The sequence below is a fragment of the Sphaeramia orbicularis genome, chromosome 8 (assembly GCF_902148855.1).
Source record: "Sphaeramia orbicularis chromosome 8, fSphaOr1.1, whole genome shotgun sequence".
Classification (NCBI taxonomy): Eukaryota; Metazoa; Chordata; class Actinopteri; order Kurtiformes; family Apogonidae; genus Sphaeramia; species Sphaeramia orbicularis.
Genome location: NC_043964.1, coordinates 44070653 through 44086454, shown reverse-complemented (window position 1 = coordinate 44086454; position 15802 = coordinate 44070653). Strand labels below are relative to the sequence as shown.

The window sequence follows — 15802 nt, the reverse complement described above, 5'->3', positions numbered from 1 at the left end:
TTTGAGTTATTTGCACTGCATTTTTGTTGGTTTTCTTGCTTGTTTTCTTTCTTGTGTTTGTGATGAGTTTATGGCCCTGAGCTTCATCATCCACATTTCTCTGCTTCTGCTGCAGCTAAATCCACTCTTGAAAAAGCACTTATTGATCTCTGTCTGATATTGTATTGTTGGTTTCTCAGCAGTCACTCAGTGACAGTGACAAAGTGATTATACTGGTATAAGCTTTATGATAAAGATATTACCTACTTTGTCTTTCCTTGTTCCCTTTGGTTATGATTGTCGTCAGATCATCTTCATTTGCTCTTTTTGTTTCAGTTGCATCAGTTAAGAGGATCAGAGGTAAAAAAACAAACAAAAAAAATGAATGAGAAACAAGATGAGGGATGTTACGTTGCCATTAGACGGGACCATGGGAATTGTCATTTTAGTCATTTTTTTGGTGCAGGACAAGGGCAGATAGTGGTTGTTGCTGTGCTGAAACCTGTGACATTTTGATAACTGAATGTCACCCTGCCAGCCGGCCATATGCATCATTTGCTTTAGTCTGACATTTCACATGGGATCACTGTTAAAAATTCTACACTCTTTCTCCATCTCTGTCTCCTCTGTCTCATCTTCAGTCTCCCTCCCCCACAGTGAACTTGAGTGACTTCTGTAACAAGCAGTATTTCTCCATCCGTCTCCCCTCCTCCTTTGCCGTGGTCCCCGGTTGCCGTTATCAGAGCCTCCCTGCTGCACGCTGCGTAGCAACAAGCCGTCACATGACCAGTGTCTCCCTCCTTCCCCTCTTTGCCTCCTGGGTTCTAGACACAAACAAAATTTCTGTGGGTTTTATGTCCCCATTCTTTTCATGTTGTTATTAAACTTGCCCCTACTGGTACTAGTGAAAGAGGCTGTGAAGTGAAAACACATTGAATAGTTTCTCCTTATTCTGTGAAAGGTGTTTTTTGTGTTCACTCCTATAGCACCGCTACTTTTCCCTTTTTGTAAGTTTCCTACCTGGTCTTTCCTCTAAAGCTGCAACTCTCAATTATTTTTGTGATCAGTTAATTTATTTGTTATGTAGGTGAAAAATATAGTAAAAATGTGAAAAAGACAACAACAACTTGGCCTTTATTCCAGAATCAGCTGAAATAACAACCACAAAAAGTATAAAAGTAAAAAGATATATTAAAAATATCTATATCGAAATGACAGCAACAATAACAACAGTATAAAAGTATATATAAAAACATCTACATATATAAACAACAGCAAAAAATTCAAATGACATCTACAAACAATATGTGCACTGCAGTGGTGGCTGCTCGTCTTTCAGACAGGAGAAGCTCATTGTCGGCTTACATCAAAAAAAAAAAAAAAAATTGTCAAGTTATTTAAACATACATTCGGCCCTCCGTTCCTTTTTAAGAAAATGGTCAGTGACCTTATCGTACCAAGTAGGCGTCTTTTCCAGGGACTGGACCAGTATCCTCTCAATGTTCGGCAGAGCTAGGCTGCTTAGATTGCCTTGACCCATTGTGTTGTGGGTGTAAGACTTCAGCCTTTTTAAACTAGAGATGCTCTTTTCACTCCGACCTAGCCGACAGTATGATTGATTTAACTATCTACAAAATGATATTAAACTGGAACAAGAAATTATTAAATTATGTAACTGAAACAAGAAAACGCTGAAATTATGTTAAATTAAAACAAGGAAGTACAATGAGTGGGTTTTATTTACAGTGCAAGAAATGAACAGGTAATTTCGTAGTGGTTTCTCTCTTGATTTCACAGCAGAATGCGTAACGGTATTAAACTGAACTGTGTCAGTGAAGGAGGAGATCTGAAAACAGCTGTCAATCAAACGGGATTCAGCCTTTCGACTGATCCTCCAATCAGCACGTGGGATTTTGGCGTCCAGCATGGCCGAGCTCCACCCACAGCTCCATTTACCCCCAGAGACGCCCGGCGTCCTGGGGCGGGACAACATTGTGGCATTTATCCAATTACCGCCCAGTTTTGAGGCAATGACAAAAACTGTTCCACTCAGTCCCATTGAAGCCCAGAGACGCCCGGAGTCTACGGGCAAATGCACTGAGCAGAGATCGCATGAGAAAACAGCGCAACGGGAATGGAGGAGAAGTGAACAACATTGCGTCTGTTGATTTGTGATAAAGCTGATTCTGAACGAACTAATCTTTAAGATGAACGTGTTCTAACACATTTGTAGTCAATAAAATGTCAACACAACTGCACATATTCAACCATTTAATTTTCGTAATTTTAGGGGAAGCCGGGCTTCCCTTGCAGTCTATGAGAAATCGCCACTGGTGCACTGCAGTCTTAAACAAGTCTGTATCCAACTTACTAACAAATTCAGATGGAACAATCATACAGCGAACAATAAAGACAAATATTTTATATGTATGTATGAAAACTTTAAAGTTTAAAGGAGTAAGTGATGGTTACAATGAGGACAACTGAACAATAAACATTTTTTGCCTTTTTGTACTCGTCTCTTCTGAGCTACGCTCAATGTTGTTTACGTTGATCCTGTCACAAGAAGCCTCCATGTGAAACACAACTGTGGAACCAATGTTTTTTTTTTATTATTAAATTAAAAATAAACAAACAAACAAACCAATAAATAAATAAATAAAGTGGAACCAATGTTAAGCGGCAGCGAAATTAAGGAAACAAAGCTTCAATTCGGAAAAATTGTAATCAAACATTTTTTTAATCAGTTCCAGTTGATTAATCAATTAATCTTTCCTATTCTTGTCCATCATCACCTCTTCCTTGAATTTTCCACCAACTTACATAAAATACTGCTAGCGCATTGACCCGTGGGAAACCACGGGTTCTAGATCCTCTGATACAGTTCATTCCTTTACTTTCTTGGTAAATTCCACTGGCATTTTCAGTTGAATAACCTCTCAGCTGACATGTCTAATTCTGTACATGAAATTTGACACCATGGCAGTGTGGGCCTATTGTTCATCTGTTGCTAAGTAACCCACTTCAATGATGATTCTGATTTTAGACATAGCAACATGATTGTAAGGCTATTTTATTCTAAAATAACTGATATCTCTCAAAATATTGGTCCTATCAACTTGTCGTTTTTGCTAATCTCTTCCTTGACCAAAAATACATAAGTATGCCAAACTGCAGCACTCGGCTCTTTCTGGATTTCCTGTGATGCCCAAGACACACACACAAACAGAGTCCATTTCCCTTTTATAATATAGATTATCAGTTTTCCGTACAAACAAATTTGTCTTCTTCAGCCTCTTTTATCCCATTGCATCTTTATTATCTCAGCCTTTTAATCCAGTCTCTCTGTTCTGCATCCAATCTATTCCGCACCTAACTGTTTACCTTTGTATATTGCAGTGACATTTGTATAGTCTCACGTGAACCTGTGGTTTGTTTTGATCAATATTAATGGTTCATATCCTGCTGCAGTTAAGTAGAGGGAGTATGAACATGCAGAGGATGAAGGCTCCTATTTGTCTGGGTTTTGTAAGAGCGCAGGCAGCTACGCTTTTTTCCCCACTCACACATCCATATTACATTTATTCCCTCATGCTCTGTTTAGGCAGTGTGTCATATTTGTGCAGAGAGAATGCACATATGTGTGTGTATAATGGTGGAAATCTGGGTCATGTTTACCTTGTGCCTGTATGGGTGATGAGTGCCACTGGGAATGCTTTCAACCTTGCATCTGTAATTCCTTTTCCCCTCCTCATTTTTGTTTCCTTCTACTTCTTTTCTGAATTTGTAATCAGGATGTTTCACTTAGCATTTGGCTTTCATGTCATGACTGTACTGGCAAACACCCCTACCGTCACTGTGCATCCTCCATCCCTCTATCCTCAGCCTTTGGCAACAACTGCTGCAACCCAGATTTATAGAGTGTTATGGAATGCATCTCTGCATCCTGAATGACCAACGAGCAAGAAACTAGCCCTGGGCATCTCTTTAAACTTTGAGGTCTGCATCAGCATCAGTATTAGGAGTAGACTTGTTAGATGTGTAAAGTAAATATGGCCCACTTAGTGTCGACATGTTTACACATAGTACCGAATACTGACACTGACTGAATACTGACTTTTTTTTTTTTCTTCATGGAGAAATTCAAGGCCAAGTGTTGTGTGTTTTGCTGTGTTTACAGCCAGCATCCATTGATTTCCTGCAGCAACTGAGAATCCATTAACCAAGAATAGTCCTGCTGCTGCACGGGTTTGTCTTTGTTTAATTCTCCTCTCTGACTTTCTTTATACTCTGAAGAAGCAATTACTGAAGTAAGCTAGTGCAACTCACACATGCTGAGCCACACAGGTGCTTATTGAGACAACTGGGATCAGCAGGAGCTGGTTTGTGTTTCAGTGAGATTTTTACAGCTTCACAATTTAAAATAATCCCAAAACAGATAAAACACATGAGGTTGCAGTGTCAGGATATAATCGATCTCATGCATAAAAGTGTGAAATGACACAACAGCCGTTATTGGACTTACACTTTAAATGAAATCTTGCGGCTCATGTAATCAATATCCATAAGGCTTCGTATAGATCTGATTGATCAGGACATCCGGTGTGCAGTTAAAGTAATGAAAACACAGATGGGATGATGCCCACTCAGTTTTGTGACCTTTTTGTCATATTTTAGACAGGAATCACTTGAAATCTTCCATTGTATACCAGCAGAATCTCAATGGATGCCATTAGCTTGGGTAGGTAGGAGGGCAGCTGGAAAAGACTGGTTGGATTGGCTGCTGGCAAAACTCCAAACCGTCAAGTATCAAGATCCGAGTCCTGAGTTTTTCCATTTCTCTGCTTAAAAGGGACATATACAAGGCTTTCTGTTGTCATCATATATACTTTATGTTATCTACATCTTTTAACATTTGTTGATGAATATGTTTTGAAATGATTACATTTATTTGTTGTAATCCAATCTGATTTATTTTTACATAAAAACAATAAAACACAAAAATACATTAAAACTGTAAAATATCTAGAAAAATAAAAGAGATAAAACACATAAAACACAATGAAGAAGAACAAGACACAATGATCACTAGATGATGATTTACGCCAATTGATAATGAAAGAAATAAGTGTTAAACCCACTCCATGATGCCTGAGAGCTTATTGTGCCAACGTCTCAGCTCTATAAATTCAGTAAAATCTCATCATGCTATCTGTAAAGTCATGAAAAGTGTGTTTAAAACTCTTTGGAGGTGATGCAACAACTGCTCTTAAAGTTCTGTTAAGACTCATCGAACTCTATCACAATATCACAGCCAGCTCACGTCTCTACATTGCAAGTGTCGAGGAAGGCGTGAGTGTGGAGATGGTGCTCACATGTGAACCCATGTGACGGGGCTGGATGGGATGGAAGGGGAATCCATTGTCTCTACCTGTCAGCAAAGATGAGATAGTGCTGCTTGCATTTTGTTTGCTCTCTCCTCTTTGATCCTTGCTGTTTTCATTTGCATTCATTTACCACTGCCTATGATCTACCAGTGCAGTGCATGTAGAGCACTTTTAAAGAGCTTTTTCATTAAATTACAATGCTGTGGTGTGAGTATTCAAACAAAATTCAGGGAACTCTTAAATATGAAATGGTATTATCATTTAGTTACCTAATGGTGTGTAAATCAGATGCAGTAACATCATGCATAATATGAATATGGGTAGAGTAGGCAGATGTGAAGAGACTATTAAGAGCCCTAACCATAATCAAGTTGGAGTCATAAAAAAAAGAGATAGACAAAAGCTTTGTCTTTCAGTTTAGATTCCTATCTCGTTCTCTGTTCTATGCTGCACTCTTCCACCTTCAGCCCCCAATGCTTATCTATGCTGAGAGAAGGCAGGCAGGGATGGATGATTGAGGAAATTGTGTTTTCTTTATCTGTGTGGTGCATCTGCAGTGAGCCATGCATTTGCACATCTGCATCTCCTGCACATGTAACATTAATGCATATAATGAGCACAGCTACCCAGATTCTCAACTCTGAAGGAGTAACTTTGACATAGTAGTTATATATTCTTCTCATTTTTACTCTTCTTTCTCATTTTTTTCCTCTATAGTTGTCGCACAAGCAACAGGAAGAGTCTGATCCTGACCACGACGTCACCCACGCTGCCTCGGCCACACTCTCCACTTCCCCTCCCTGGACACCTGGGTATGCACAGTGACACATCACAACCTGGCTAAAAGCGCCAGGACATCTGTCGTTTGTTGAAGTTAGCAAACTCCATGTTTAAGCTAACAACTTTGATGCTCTTATACATCTATGATAGCATTTACATTGATTTCTAATTGTATTTTTTTTTTCACTGTTTTGCCTCTACTCGCTTCTCCCAAGACAACAGTTTGCAATAACTTTAGCTTTAAAGGGAGTCGCTAATAAAAAACAGCCAACTCCAAGCACAAACTCCAACACAAGCACACAGTAATGTTAAATACTTAACCTTTCACTGATTAAAGCTTTAATATTATGTGATATTCATACTTTTTAATGTTCTATGTTTTACATCTGTGGCGGAAGTTTGTTAGCCACAAAACATAGCATTTTCAGCTACTGTTGCACATTGTTCCCACAAGAAGCAAGTGTAAAGTCACCATAAAAATATGACATTTGTTTTTTTGAAACATAATTCTACAAGTCAAGAAAGACACTCTTAGGTTTTAAATCTGTGGTCTTTTCTTTCATTGTGTGTCATGTCTTATTGTTTTATGCCCTTTTATAGTATTTGATTAAACTGTTGTTGTCTTATAATTTTGACCATGTTTTTAGATGGAAAGCACTTTGGTCTTTGTGTTATTGTAAAGTGCTATGTATATAAACTTTGATTGATTGATTGAAGAAAGCCGTGGTTTATAGTAAAGATTGGAAACATCCTGTTTTGTGTGAAATGGCTCAGTGGACTGCATCTCTACACCAGACCAGTTGTTACCTCAGTGTGTTTCACCCAACTGTTAAAGAGTTTGGAGAAAAAGTATTAAAAACAATGATAATCACTACAAGTCTGGTTATAGGGAAGCAGGAGAGATGTCTTCTCTGACTGTGAACAAGTTGTGGAGAAAAAGAGTTATGAGGATCTGGCTACTTATGCCACTTTTTTGTGTGTCTTTATATTTATGTATTTTCACAGTCCAATAGATCAGCAGTTTTCGAGTAAACTGTGACTTTCTTGACTTGTAGAATATCAGTTCAAACCAACCAAGATCAAATGTGTAAATGATGGCATAATTCAAATAGGATCCAAAAAAACCCCAAAACTTACTTGTCTGAGTCCTTTTATTAATAAGCAGTAGGCTAATAGGCTGTCAGAGAGGATGCTCATTATTTAATCAAAACTTTGGTCATGTCTTAGAAATAAAATATAATCCATACATGTACAGTACTGTGCAATTTTGATCCACCAGTTCCAATGACTACACAATTATTTTTTTTTCCCCTCAGTCCTTATATCAATACATGCACAACTTGAAAATACAGGAATTAGCTATAAATATATAATAGCATTAAAGACAAAGAAATGTCAGAAAAATATGAATATTATAGAAGCTATAAGGAATCATCTGTACAGAGAGGAGAATAAAAGTCAAATTAAATGTTTAGAAAAACTCTGGGGCGATCTGTATGAATCTTAGAGTAATATACCACAAGAAAACCACCAGACAGCAAAAAGGAGAGTTCAAGAGGTATTAAATCCAAATACAGGTCACACCAATATACTGGTTTTTACCAGTACAAGCCATTCAGGTGTAATTTATTTTGTGTTTTAATACTGGGCACATGTTTCTTGACTGAAAATCAGAAATGACTTCTCTTTAGAACCCTTTTATATCCTATGTCCTATGTCCTATGCACAGTGTTGTAAATTTCTTCACATAAGCTACACATCACACCTTTAAAATTGTGAGAACCAGCTACAGGTAACCAAGACATTTGCTTAGAAATGGATTTAGCTAGGCACACAATCATGTGCAAATATTACATATTGAACTTTTAACCCTTCTTTTGAACCTGAAGTATGAAAATCATAAAAGAAGGCTGTGTTGGCAAGCAATGTGTTTTCTTGGGTATGTTGCTCAAATTTGATGATTTGAGTCCTCCATCTATGAAAAAGGCCCCTTCAGGTAATTAATCAAAGCACCTACAGTACAGTAATATCCACAGAAAAGGGCAGAATAAATCAAAAGCTTTGTGACCTAAAAATCAATAATAGTCTGTTTCTTTTTAGAATAAAAAACTCAGAATCAATTTCCCATCTATTTTGCCCGTAAGGCCCACAGTATTTATGAAGAGTCAAATCTCATCCATTTCTCATGTCTTGTTGTTTTAACAGGAAGCAGCCCCCTGGACAGCCCACGAAACTTCTCCCCCAGTAACCCGGCACACTTCTCCTTTGCCTCGTCCAGAAGGTTACTGCTCTGTTGTGTGATGACATGTGTTTACTGTTGCCTGCATTTGTGCTAGAGATGGTAGAGGGTATAGAGGAGAGGGGAGAGACCGAGACAGAAGTCAAGTCAGCATGAGACGGGGGGGCAAAGTGAACAGCTGAGAACAAGAAGTGTTGGACCTGTTGGTGTGTGAGGTCTCACACATTCTGCCGAGTGGGGAGCCTCGCTCTACACACATGCTCTCACAGAGTAACAGGGTGACTCATGGATGACGGGCCAAGCCATTATATTCACAGTGCCTCTGTATTTATTCATGCTGCTTCACTGAAGAGGCAAGAGGCTTTTATAGGATGATGTGTGTGGTCAAGATGAAAAGCTAAGAAAATGGCTGAGCTGCTGAAATAATGATACTCCTATGCTTTCTGCAGGCAGGGATGTATGTGAAAAGAGACAATTATACTGTTATTTCCTTCTTTCTCTCCACGGTCAGACAGCATTCTGTGTAATCCCCTGTCCTCATTTATCAAATCCATCCAGCCTGTCTGTCACTGTGTGATCAAAGCGTTCAGAGGCAAAGAGAATGAGCCTCTATGAGAAACTATAAGAACTGACTGGTCTACAGAGATAAGCATATATGCATCAGAAAGTGTCTTTTACAAATTATAGATACTAATCCCTAAAGTGTGCAAAATAAAATACAAAATATTGGTGATTGAAAATTTTGTAAATTAAAGTAAAACACTGATTAATCTGCACCAATGGGATGTAGATTATTGGTATCAGCAAATGTTGGTAAATATTTATATTAATATAAGGCTTTTTCACTGGAATTACTTACAGCACTTGGAAGAAAAATAATCTCCAGAAGCTCAAACTAAAATTGCTCAGTTTTTTTTTCCTCCCTTTATTCACTCATTACCGTGAGCTAAATGCTCAGTTCAACATTTACCCAGTTCTTTATAAAATCAGAGATGGTTCATTTGGGGAAGGACAGAATGGGGTTATCCGCCTTTTCCTGCCTATACTGGTATTACATTGACCTTAAAAAGTCCATTTATTGGTCAACCTCCAATTTTGACTCTGAAATGACAAAAAAACACATTGCAAGTGACCCCACCCACCCGTCTCACAGCTTCTTCAGTCTGCTGCCATCAGGGAGGAGACTGCGGAGTCTCCGGGCCAGGACCAGCAGACTGAAGGACAGTTTCATCCACCAGGCTGTCAGGAAGCTGAACTCCTCTCCTTCTCTGCCCCCCCTTCTACTCCTCACACACTCAAACCCTGGACTCTGACTCCCCCGCCCCTCCCCTCCCCTCCCCTCTATTGTCTACTTATTGTCTCTTCAACCTCCTGCTGCTTATTGTTACATTCTATGTCTGTAGTTACATTTTTTAGTGTTTATAGGTTATAGTTATATTCTTTTTTTATTTTTTGATACTTTTTTTTTTACATTTTTTTTTCTACTATGTTCACTTTGCACCATGGGGCCTTAGAGTCTTGTAATTTCAGTTTTCTGTATGTGATGTACATATGGCAAAAACTGACAACAAAGCTGACTTTGACTTGAAATACATAAAAACGTAAAAAAAAAAAAAAAAAAAAAAAAAAACCCGATTCATGGCGACACTGACAAACACTGAACAGGGAATTAGCTGAGCTATATTCGCTCACATGACTAATGCACTATAAAGTACAGGGTGTCCATAAAGTCTCTACTACAATTTAACAAATGTATTACAAAAGTAATAGACAAATACACCTCTATATGGGCACCATTAGTTGCACAAAACACATCAAGACAGTACTGGATTTCTTGCCATGCTGGCTGTAGTATAGCCTCATCAATGGTGTCAATGGCATCAGTGATCTTTTGCTTCAGGTTGTTGATGTCCTGTATCTTTTTCAATACATGATATCTATCTAACCCTAACCCCATAGCAAGAAATCCAGGGGAGTGATATCTGGTGAATCAACATCTATACACAATTAACTCTGAAAAGTTCAAGAGCAGCAGTTAGAAGAAGATAGTGTTGTGGAAATGTTCACTAAATTGATGAAGAAACCAGTAAAACATGGAGGTAGAGTTCAGTTAACTGATTAGAAATCACTTTAATTTGACTCAGGCAGGGGTGCTGGACCTAACAGTACATGGAGTTAATTTACTTGGGTTGCCATTTTATGGGTTTTTATTAAGCTTAAACCTGGGGGATGAAAGATGTCTCATCTGAAATGACTTATTAAACACTATACTTTAAGTATTATAAATATAGACAGATCTATGTGAATACACCGTTTAAGGTTTCAATTCTGTGAGATGACATAATATTGTTTAACATGCATCAAATATTAGAATTAACATGATCTGAATTGTGTTTCCTACAGAGCGGACGGACGACGATGGTCATTAGCGTCTTTACCCTCCTCTGGATATGGCACCAACACTCCCAGCTCCACGGTAAACAACTTCACCGCTTTTAAACTTTTTGCGTCTCCAGGATGAAGTCACTTCTTTATCTTTCCCTCGTGTCTTGCTCTGTAAGTGTTGTTGCGTAACGGTAACGTCACAGGCCTGGATCCTACTCCCTAGCCAGCTGTGGATGGAGATGGATGGGAGCAGGAGGAGGAGAAGGGAGGGGGGTGTGATGAGGGCCAGGTCAGTAGGAAGGGAGTGACGTGAAGAGAGTGGAGAAGCTGGCATAAGATGGAACGCACATTTTTCCCAGTAATTTTGGGGATAAATATAACTTAGGATACCATCAGTAGAAATAGAATTATATTTAAATGAAACTGTTTTTTATGAATCACTGAAGAGAACAAGAAGAAATTGCTATTGGATTATTTTACTCTGGGTTTTGCCTCTCAGGATCCATAAAGACTTCCTTCCCAATTCATTCATGGAGCTTATTTTTGGAAATGTTCTGACAATAAGTGTTCCTGACTGGGATATTTAGACTTTCACATTTACTGTAAATTATGTGATTTGTTCAATTAATTTTATCCCATTGCGTGGTCATCTGAGGTTAGATAGAACCTTACACTGAGTTCCAACACAAATACTATCAGAAAAAAGTATTCTGTCCCTGTGCATAGTTTGGATGTCCTACTGCATCCAATTACCTTTTGAATTGTGCAAGTGAACATGTTTTTCTCACTACCTACCCACAATCCTCTGCATGTGAAGCTGTAGGCTTGTTTGGGATCAGCCAGATCTGTGCAGACATGGTCGCCCTACAGATTCCAATGTTTTCTGATGTCATGAGGATGTAGGTTATGATAACATTGACAGATCAAGACAGCAGCTGTTTTCAGAACCAGATACTGCAAGAGGTCAGTGCATAATAAGAAACATCAGAAATTATATCTGTGTGAAGTAGAGGCTGTTTATATATAATTATTTGTAGTTTTGTAGTCTTTTTGACTGACTAGACAGTAGGTAATTATTGGACAGATGAATCCTGATGTCACCCATTGGGTTCTGAACAGCTGTTTATGTGCCAGTAGTTTGGCTGTTGACTGTTGCCATGTTGGCTTTTTGGACCTTGAAGTTACCATATTTGGACAAAAGGGGCAGAACTATGTGAGGCTGGGGTGTCATGGATGGGCTACTCTTAAGAGCGAGCTTACTGACTTGGTAAAAGGTAAGCTTCATCAATAGTCTTATTGATGGTATCTATTAATCACAAATACAGTTGAGCTATGTGTCAGGAAAAAGAACACCTAGAAAAAAAAAAGATTGGCGTTGTTAGTATTTTTCATATTTTTGTGTGTCTATGGGAACTTGGACTTTTCGGAACCAACCCCAGCAACCATCACACTAGTATTACAATTTAAGATTTGTCTGCACCGGCTTCATTTTTGGAACCAAAGTCCTTGCCCGTTGTTGTGGATGAATGCAGAAAAATGATGTCTCTTTGATGCTAATAATTTTTATTGACATCCCCTTTACTATGGAGGACCAACCTTGTTGTATTTAATAATATATACAGATATATATATAAAAATGGCTCAGTAAATTAATTCATGTGCCAATACATGATACAAAAAAAAATTAAAAGGCATTTTCTATGGAGTTGTCTGTAAAATGTGACAAAATGGTTATTTGTATTGTCATTTCTAACCATTTTAATTTAATTTTGTGTTAAAAACCCTTTTTATTTACTTTAACATTTCATTTTCCGTACCATTTATTTATTTATTTTGTCCTTATTTATATTTTTCCTTCTTTAATTTTTATCCCTGTGTTTATTTTTGTATTGTTTCTATTTACATTTTCTTCATCTCTTTATGGACTCAAAATTATTTACGTCTATATTTTATTTTCATCTGACATTTTATTAATTTATTGTCACTTTTTAAAAAATTCATACTCATATTTACCTCCCCAGTATTCCCCCTCTTGCATTTTCCTCCTCTATTTATTTCTCCGAGCCTATTTATTCCAGCATCTCCATTTTGCATTTCTGCGTGTCCTTTTTACATTTCTATATGCATTTGTGTGTTATTAGGTAAATAAGGGGGGCAGTCTTTAAAGGTGTGTCCTGGGGTCAGTTCTTCGCCTATTGGTCAATTTGTATTATATTTGTATTGGCTTCACACGTGTCCATGTGTGAAGCCAACTGAAACACTCTCTCAGTTACTATATCCACACGAAACAGTAAATAGTCATCAGTGACTGTTTGATTTTCAGCTAAGACTACAATGTGCCTAAGCTCCTCTGTGATATCCTCAGCAATTCTAACAGCTTGTTTTGAAATAACACAGCTTCATCTCTCTACTGAGACCACTAGCACCAGGCATGCCTAGTCGATTCTGCACTGATAGCACAGCAGCCCAATACAAATTGACCAAAAGATGAAGAGCTGACCTCAGGCCACACCTTTAAAGACCACCCTCCTCATTTACCTAATGAACCAAAAATGCTATGCTAAAGATATGTAAAAAAAAAAAAAAAAAAAAAAAAAAAAAAAAAAGGGACTGGCAGAAATATAAAACAGAGACACAGTAATAAATAGGCTTGGAGAAGTAAACAAAGGAAGAAAATGCAAGAGGGGGAATACTGGGGAGGTAAATATGATGATGAACAAAAAAAAAATTTCAATAAATTAGCACAATGTCTACTACGGAGCCCGGGAAGGGACATGAAGAAAAAAAAATTTATTGCGTTATAATGCAATAGTTTTTGCATTATAACGCAAAAGTATTGTGTTTAAAACGCAAAAGTATTGTGTTATAACGCAATAGTTTTTGCATTGGCATCTGCATTCTGGATCTGACCGTGCAGGTCAGACACACCCTGCAGTCCTGTGCCCTATGCATGTGTAGTTCAGATGACCGTAACTCTTTCATTATTTGTCTGATCGGAAAAATTCCAACAGTTTCTGAAACCTGAGACACTGTGCTTTATGGACATCCTCGGGTAAATGCGAAAATTTCACAGGCACCCGTCCTAGAAGCCACAAAATAAGCCATTCTGTGACTGGGGACGCACACAGCAGACCGGATTCACGGGGTGCAGAACCGGAGCGCATAACGGAGTGGATAACAGATTAGATCTAGTGTTGGAAAATGTAGGCAAGATGGACATCCCAAGTTCCAAGACCACCCTGGAAGTTTAGGATGGATTTGTGACCGAAGGAGCGACTGATGGAGCAACATGTGAAGAAGAAAGGTAAAGTTCACCCAGTTCCATTTCCTAGTGGACTATCTACATGACTGAAGCACTGTCTGCTTTTTTCTATAGAGTTTTTACTTGTTTTACTTTATTGTATGTGTAAATTGACACTTATACTTAATGGTGGTTTTATAGAATAAAGTACAAACCATGTAGAATATGTGTTAGTTTGTTGTATGTTGTACTTTCTGCGCGTAAAAGTGCGCATGACGCTCTACAAAATAAGAGTGCATACACTGATGTTCGGTGACTTTTTTCTTCAGTAGTACAATTTTACCTTGTCTTGTTTGTGTAATACATTGTTCTATGTGTGTTATTTTTCCATGTGTCCACCAGAAGTCACATTCAAGGATGAAGAGGGAGAAGCCACGGTGATGCGCAAAGGCTCTGGTGATGCAAGCAGATACTGAAGACTGTCCACACACAGATGCAGGACGGAGGCAGAGCCTGATGATGATCAGTGCAAATACCACAGGCATTCAGCACATCCACAGGATGACAGGCTTTTGGTGTGAAGAGACTATTTTCCATGTGCATACTCTGCCATAGGAGCATTGGCTGGATGTGTGAGACCTGTGAACTGACAGAACTGTTTCTGACAGAACCATGGACATGAAGGCACTCTGCAGACACAGAACGGACAAATGCCCTGTGTGTGGGTAAAACACCTGTAGAATTTGTATTTTTACCCTGTTTTTGCACAATAAAAGGAAAATACTCACACAGTTTGTTGTAAATACTTTTTATACTTTTCAAAATTCATATTTAACTTTCAAATCTTGTATCCATGTGTAATTTCAGTGTTTGTTCTCTGCTAAAACTAAAAAAAAAAAAAAGAAAAAAAAATTCTGTTTTTGTGTTTTTCATCATTTTAAACTATTACAGTATTAAAACAAACAGTGACTGCTATATTGAACGTTCAAAGTGTTTTGCAAAAATTGACAAAAGGACTCAAAGCATATTTTCTGACCTTTTTATGGTCAAAATAAGAAAACAAGTCCAGGTGGACCATTTTAGGCTCAGGAGTATAAAGGATTTTAATACAATGCGCACATCCTCCTGTCTCATGCGCAGACCATTCGCACTTGGCGCACATCCACCCACAAACGTGAAGCTAGACAAATATGAATTTCATTCAGAAACCATTGGAATTTTTCCGATCGGACGAATAATGAAAGAGTTATGGTCATACCACACAAGACGGGGGCGTGTCAGACCTGGCACGGTTGGACCTGAACTGGACCACAACATATTATGTACGGACCTCAAGCAAGAGAGAGCATATATGATTGCGTTATAATGCAAAACTATTGCGTTATAACGTAATACTTTTGTGTTATATCGCAATAGGGCTCCGTAGTCTACGGAGCCCGGGAAGGGACATGCAAAAAATAAAAAGTATTGCGTTATAACTATTGCGTTTTTAACTATTGCGTTATAACGCAATACTTTTGCGTTATATCGCACTAGTTTTTGCGTTATAACGCAATCATATATGCTCTCCCTTGCTTGAGGTTCGTACATAATACGTTGTGGTCCAGTTCAGGTCTGACCGTGCCAGGTGTGACACGCCCCCCTGTTATAACGCAATAGTTTTGCATTATAATTGTATAGTTTTGCATTATAACGCAAAAACTATTGCATTATAATGCAATACTTTTGAACTATTGCGTTATAACGCAATACTTTTTTTTTTTCTTCATGTCCCTTCCCGGGCTCCGTACA

At 38.2% G+C, this 15802-nt stretch overlaps 1 protein-coding gene across 3 annotated transcripts in view; it reads left to right on the top strand.

Moving 5' to 3' along the window:
• mast1b (microtubule associated serine/threonine kinase 1b) overlaps positions 1 to 15802 on the top strand; it is a 70043-nt gene that overhangs the window by 27657 nt on the left and 26584 nt on the right. For all 3 annotated transcript variants that reach the window (XM_030140208.1, XM_030140207.1, XM_030140206.1), the window contains 3 exons: positions 6084 to 6178; positions 8352 to 8427; positions 10789 to 10861. In XM_030140208.1, the coding sequence (XP_029996068.1) occupies positions 6084 to 6178; positions 8352 to 8427; positions 10789 to 10861 (244 nt within the window). The remainder of the gene's footprint in view (positions 1 to 6083; positions 6179 to 8351; positions 8428 to 10788; positions 10862 to 15802) is intronic.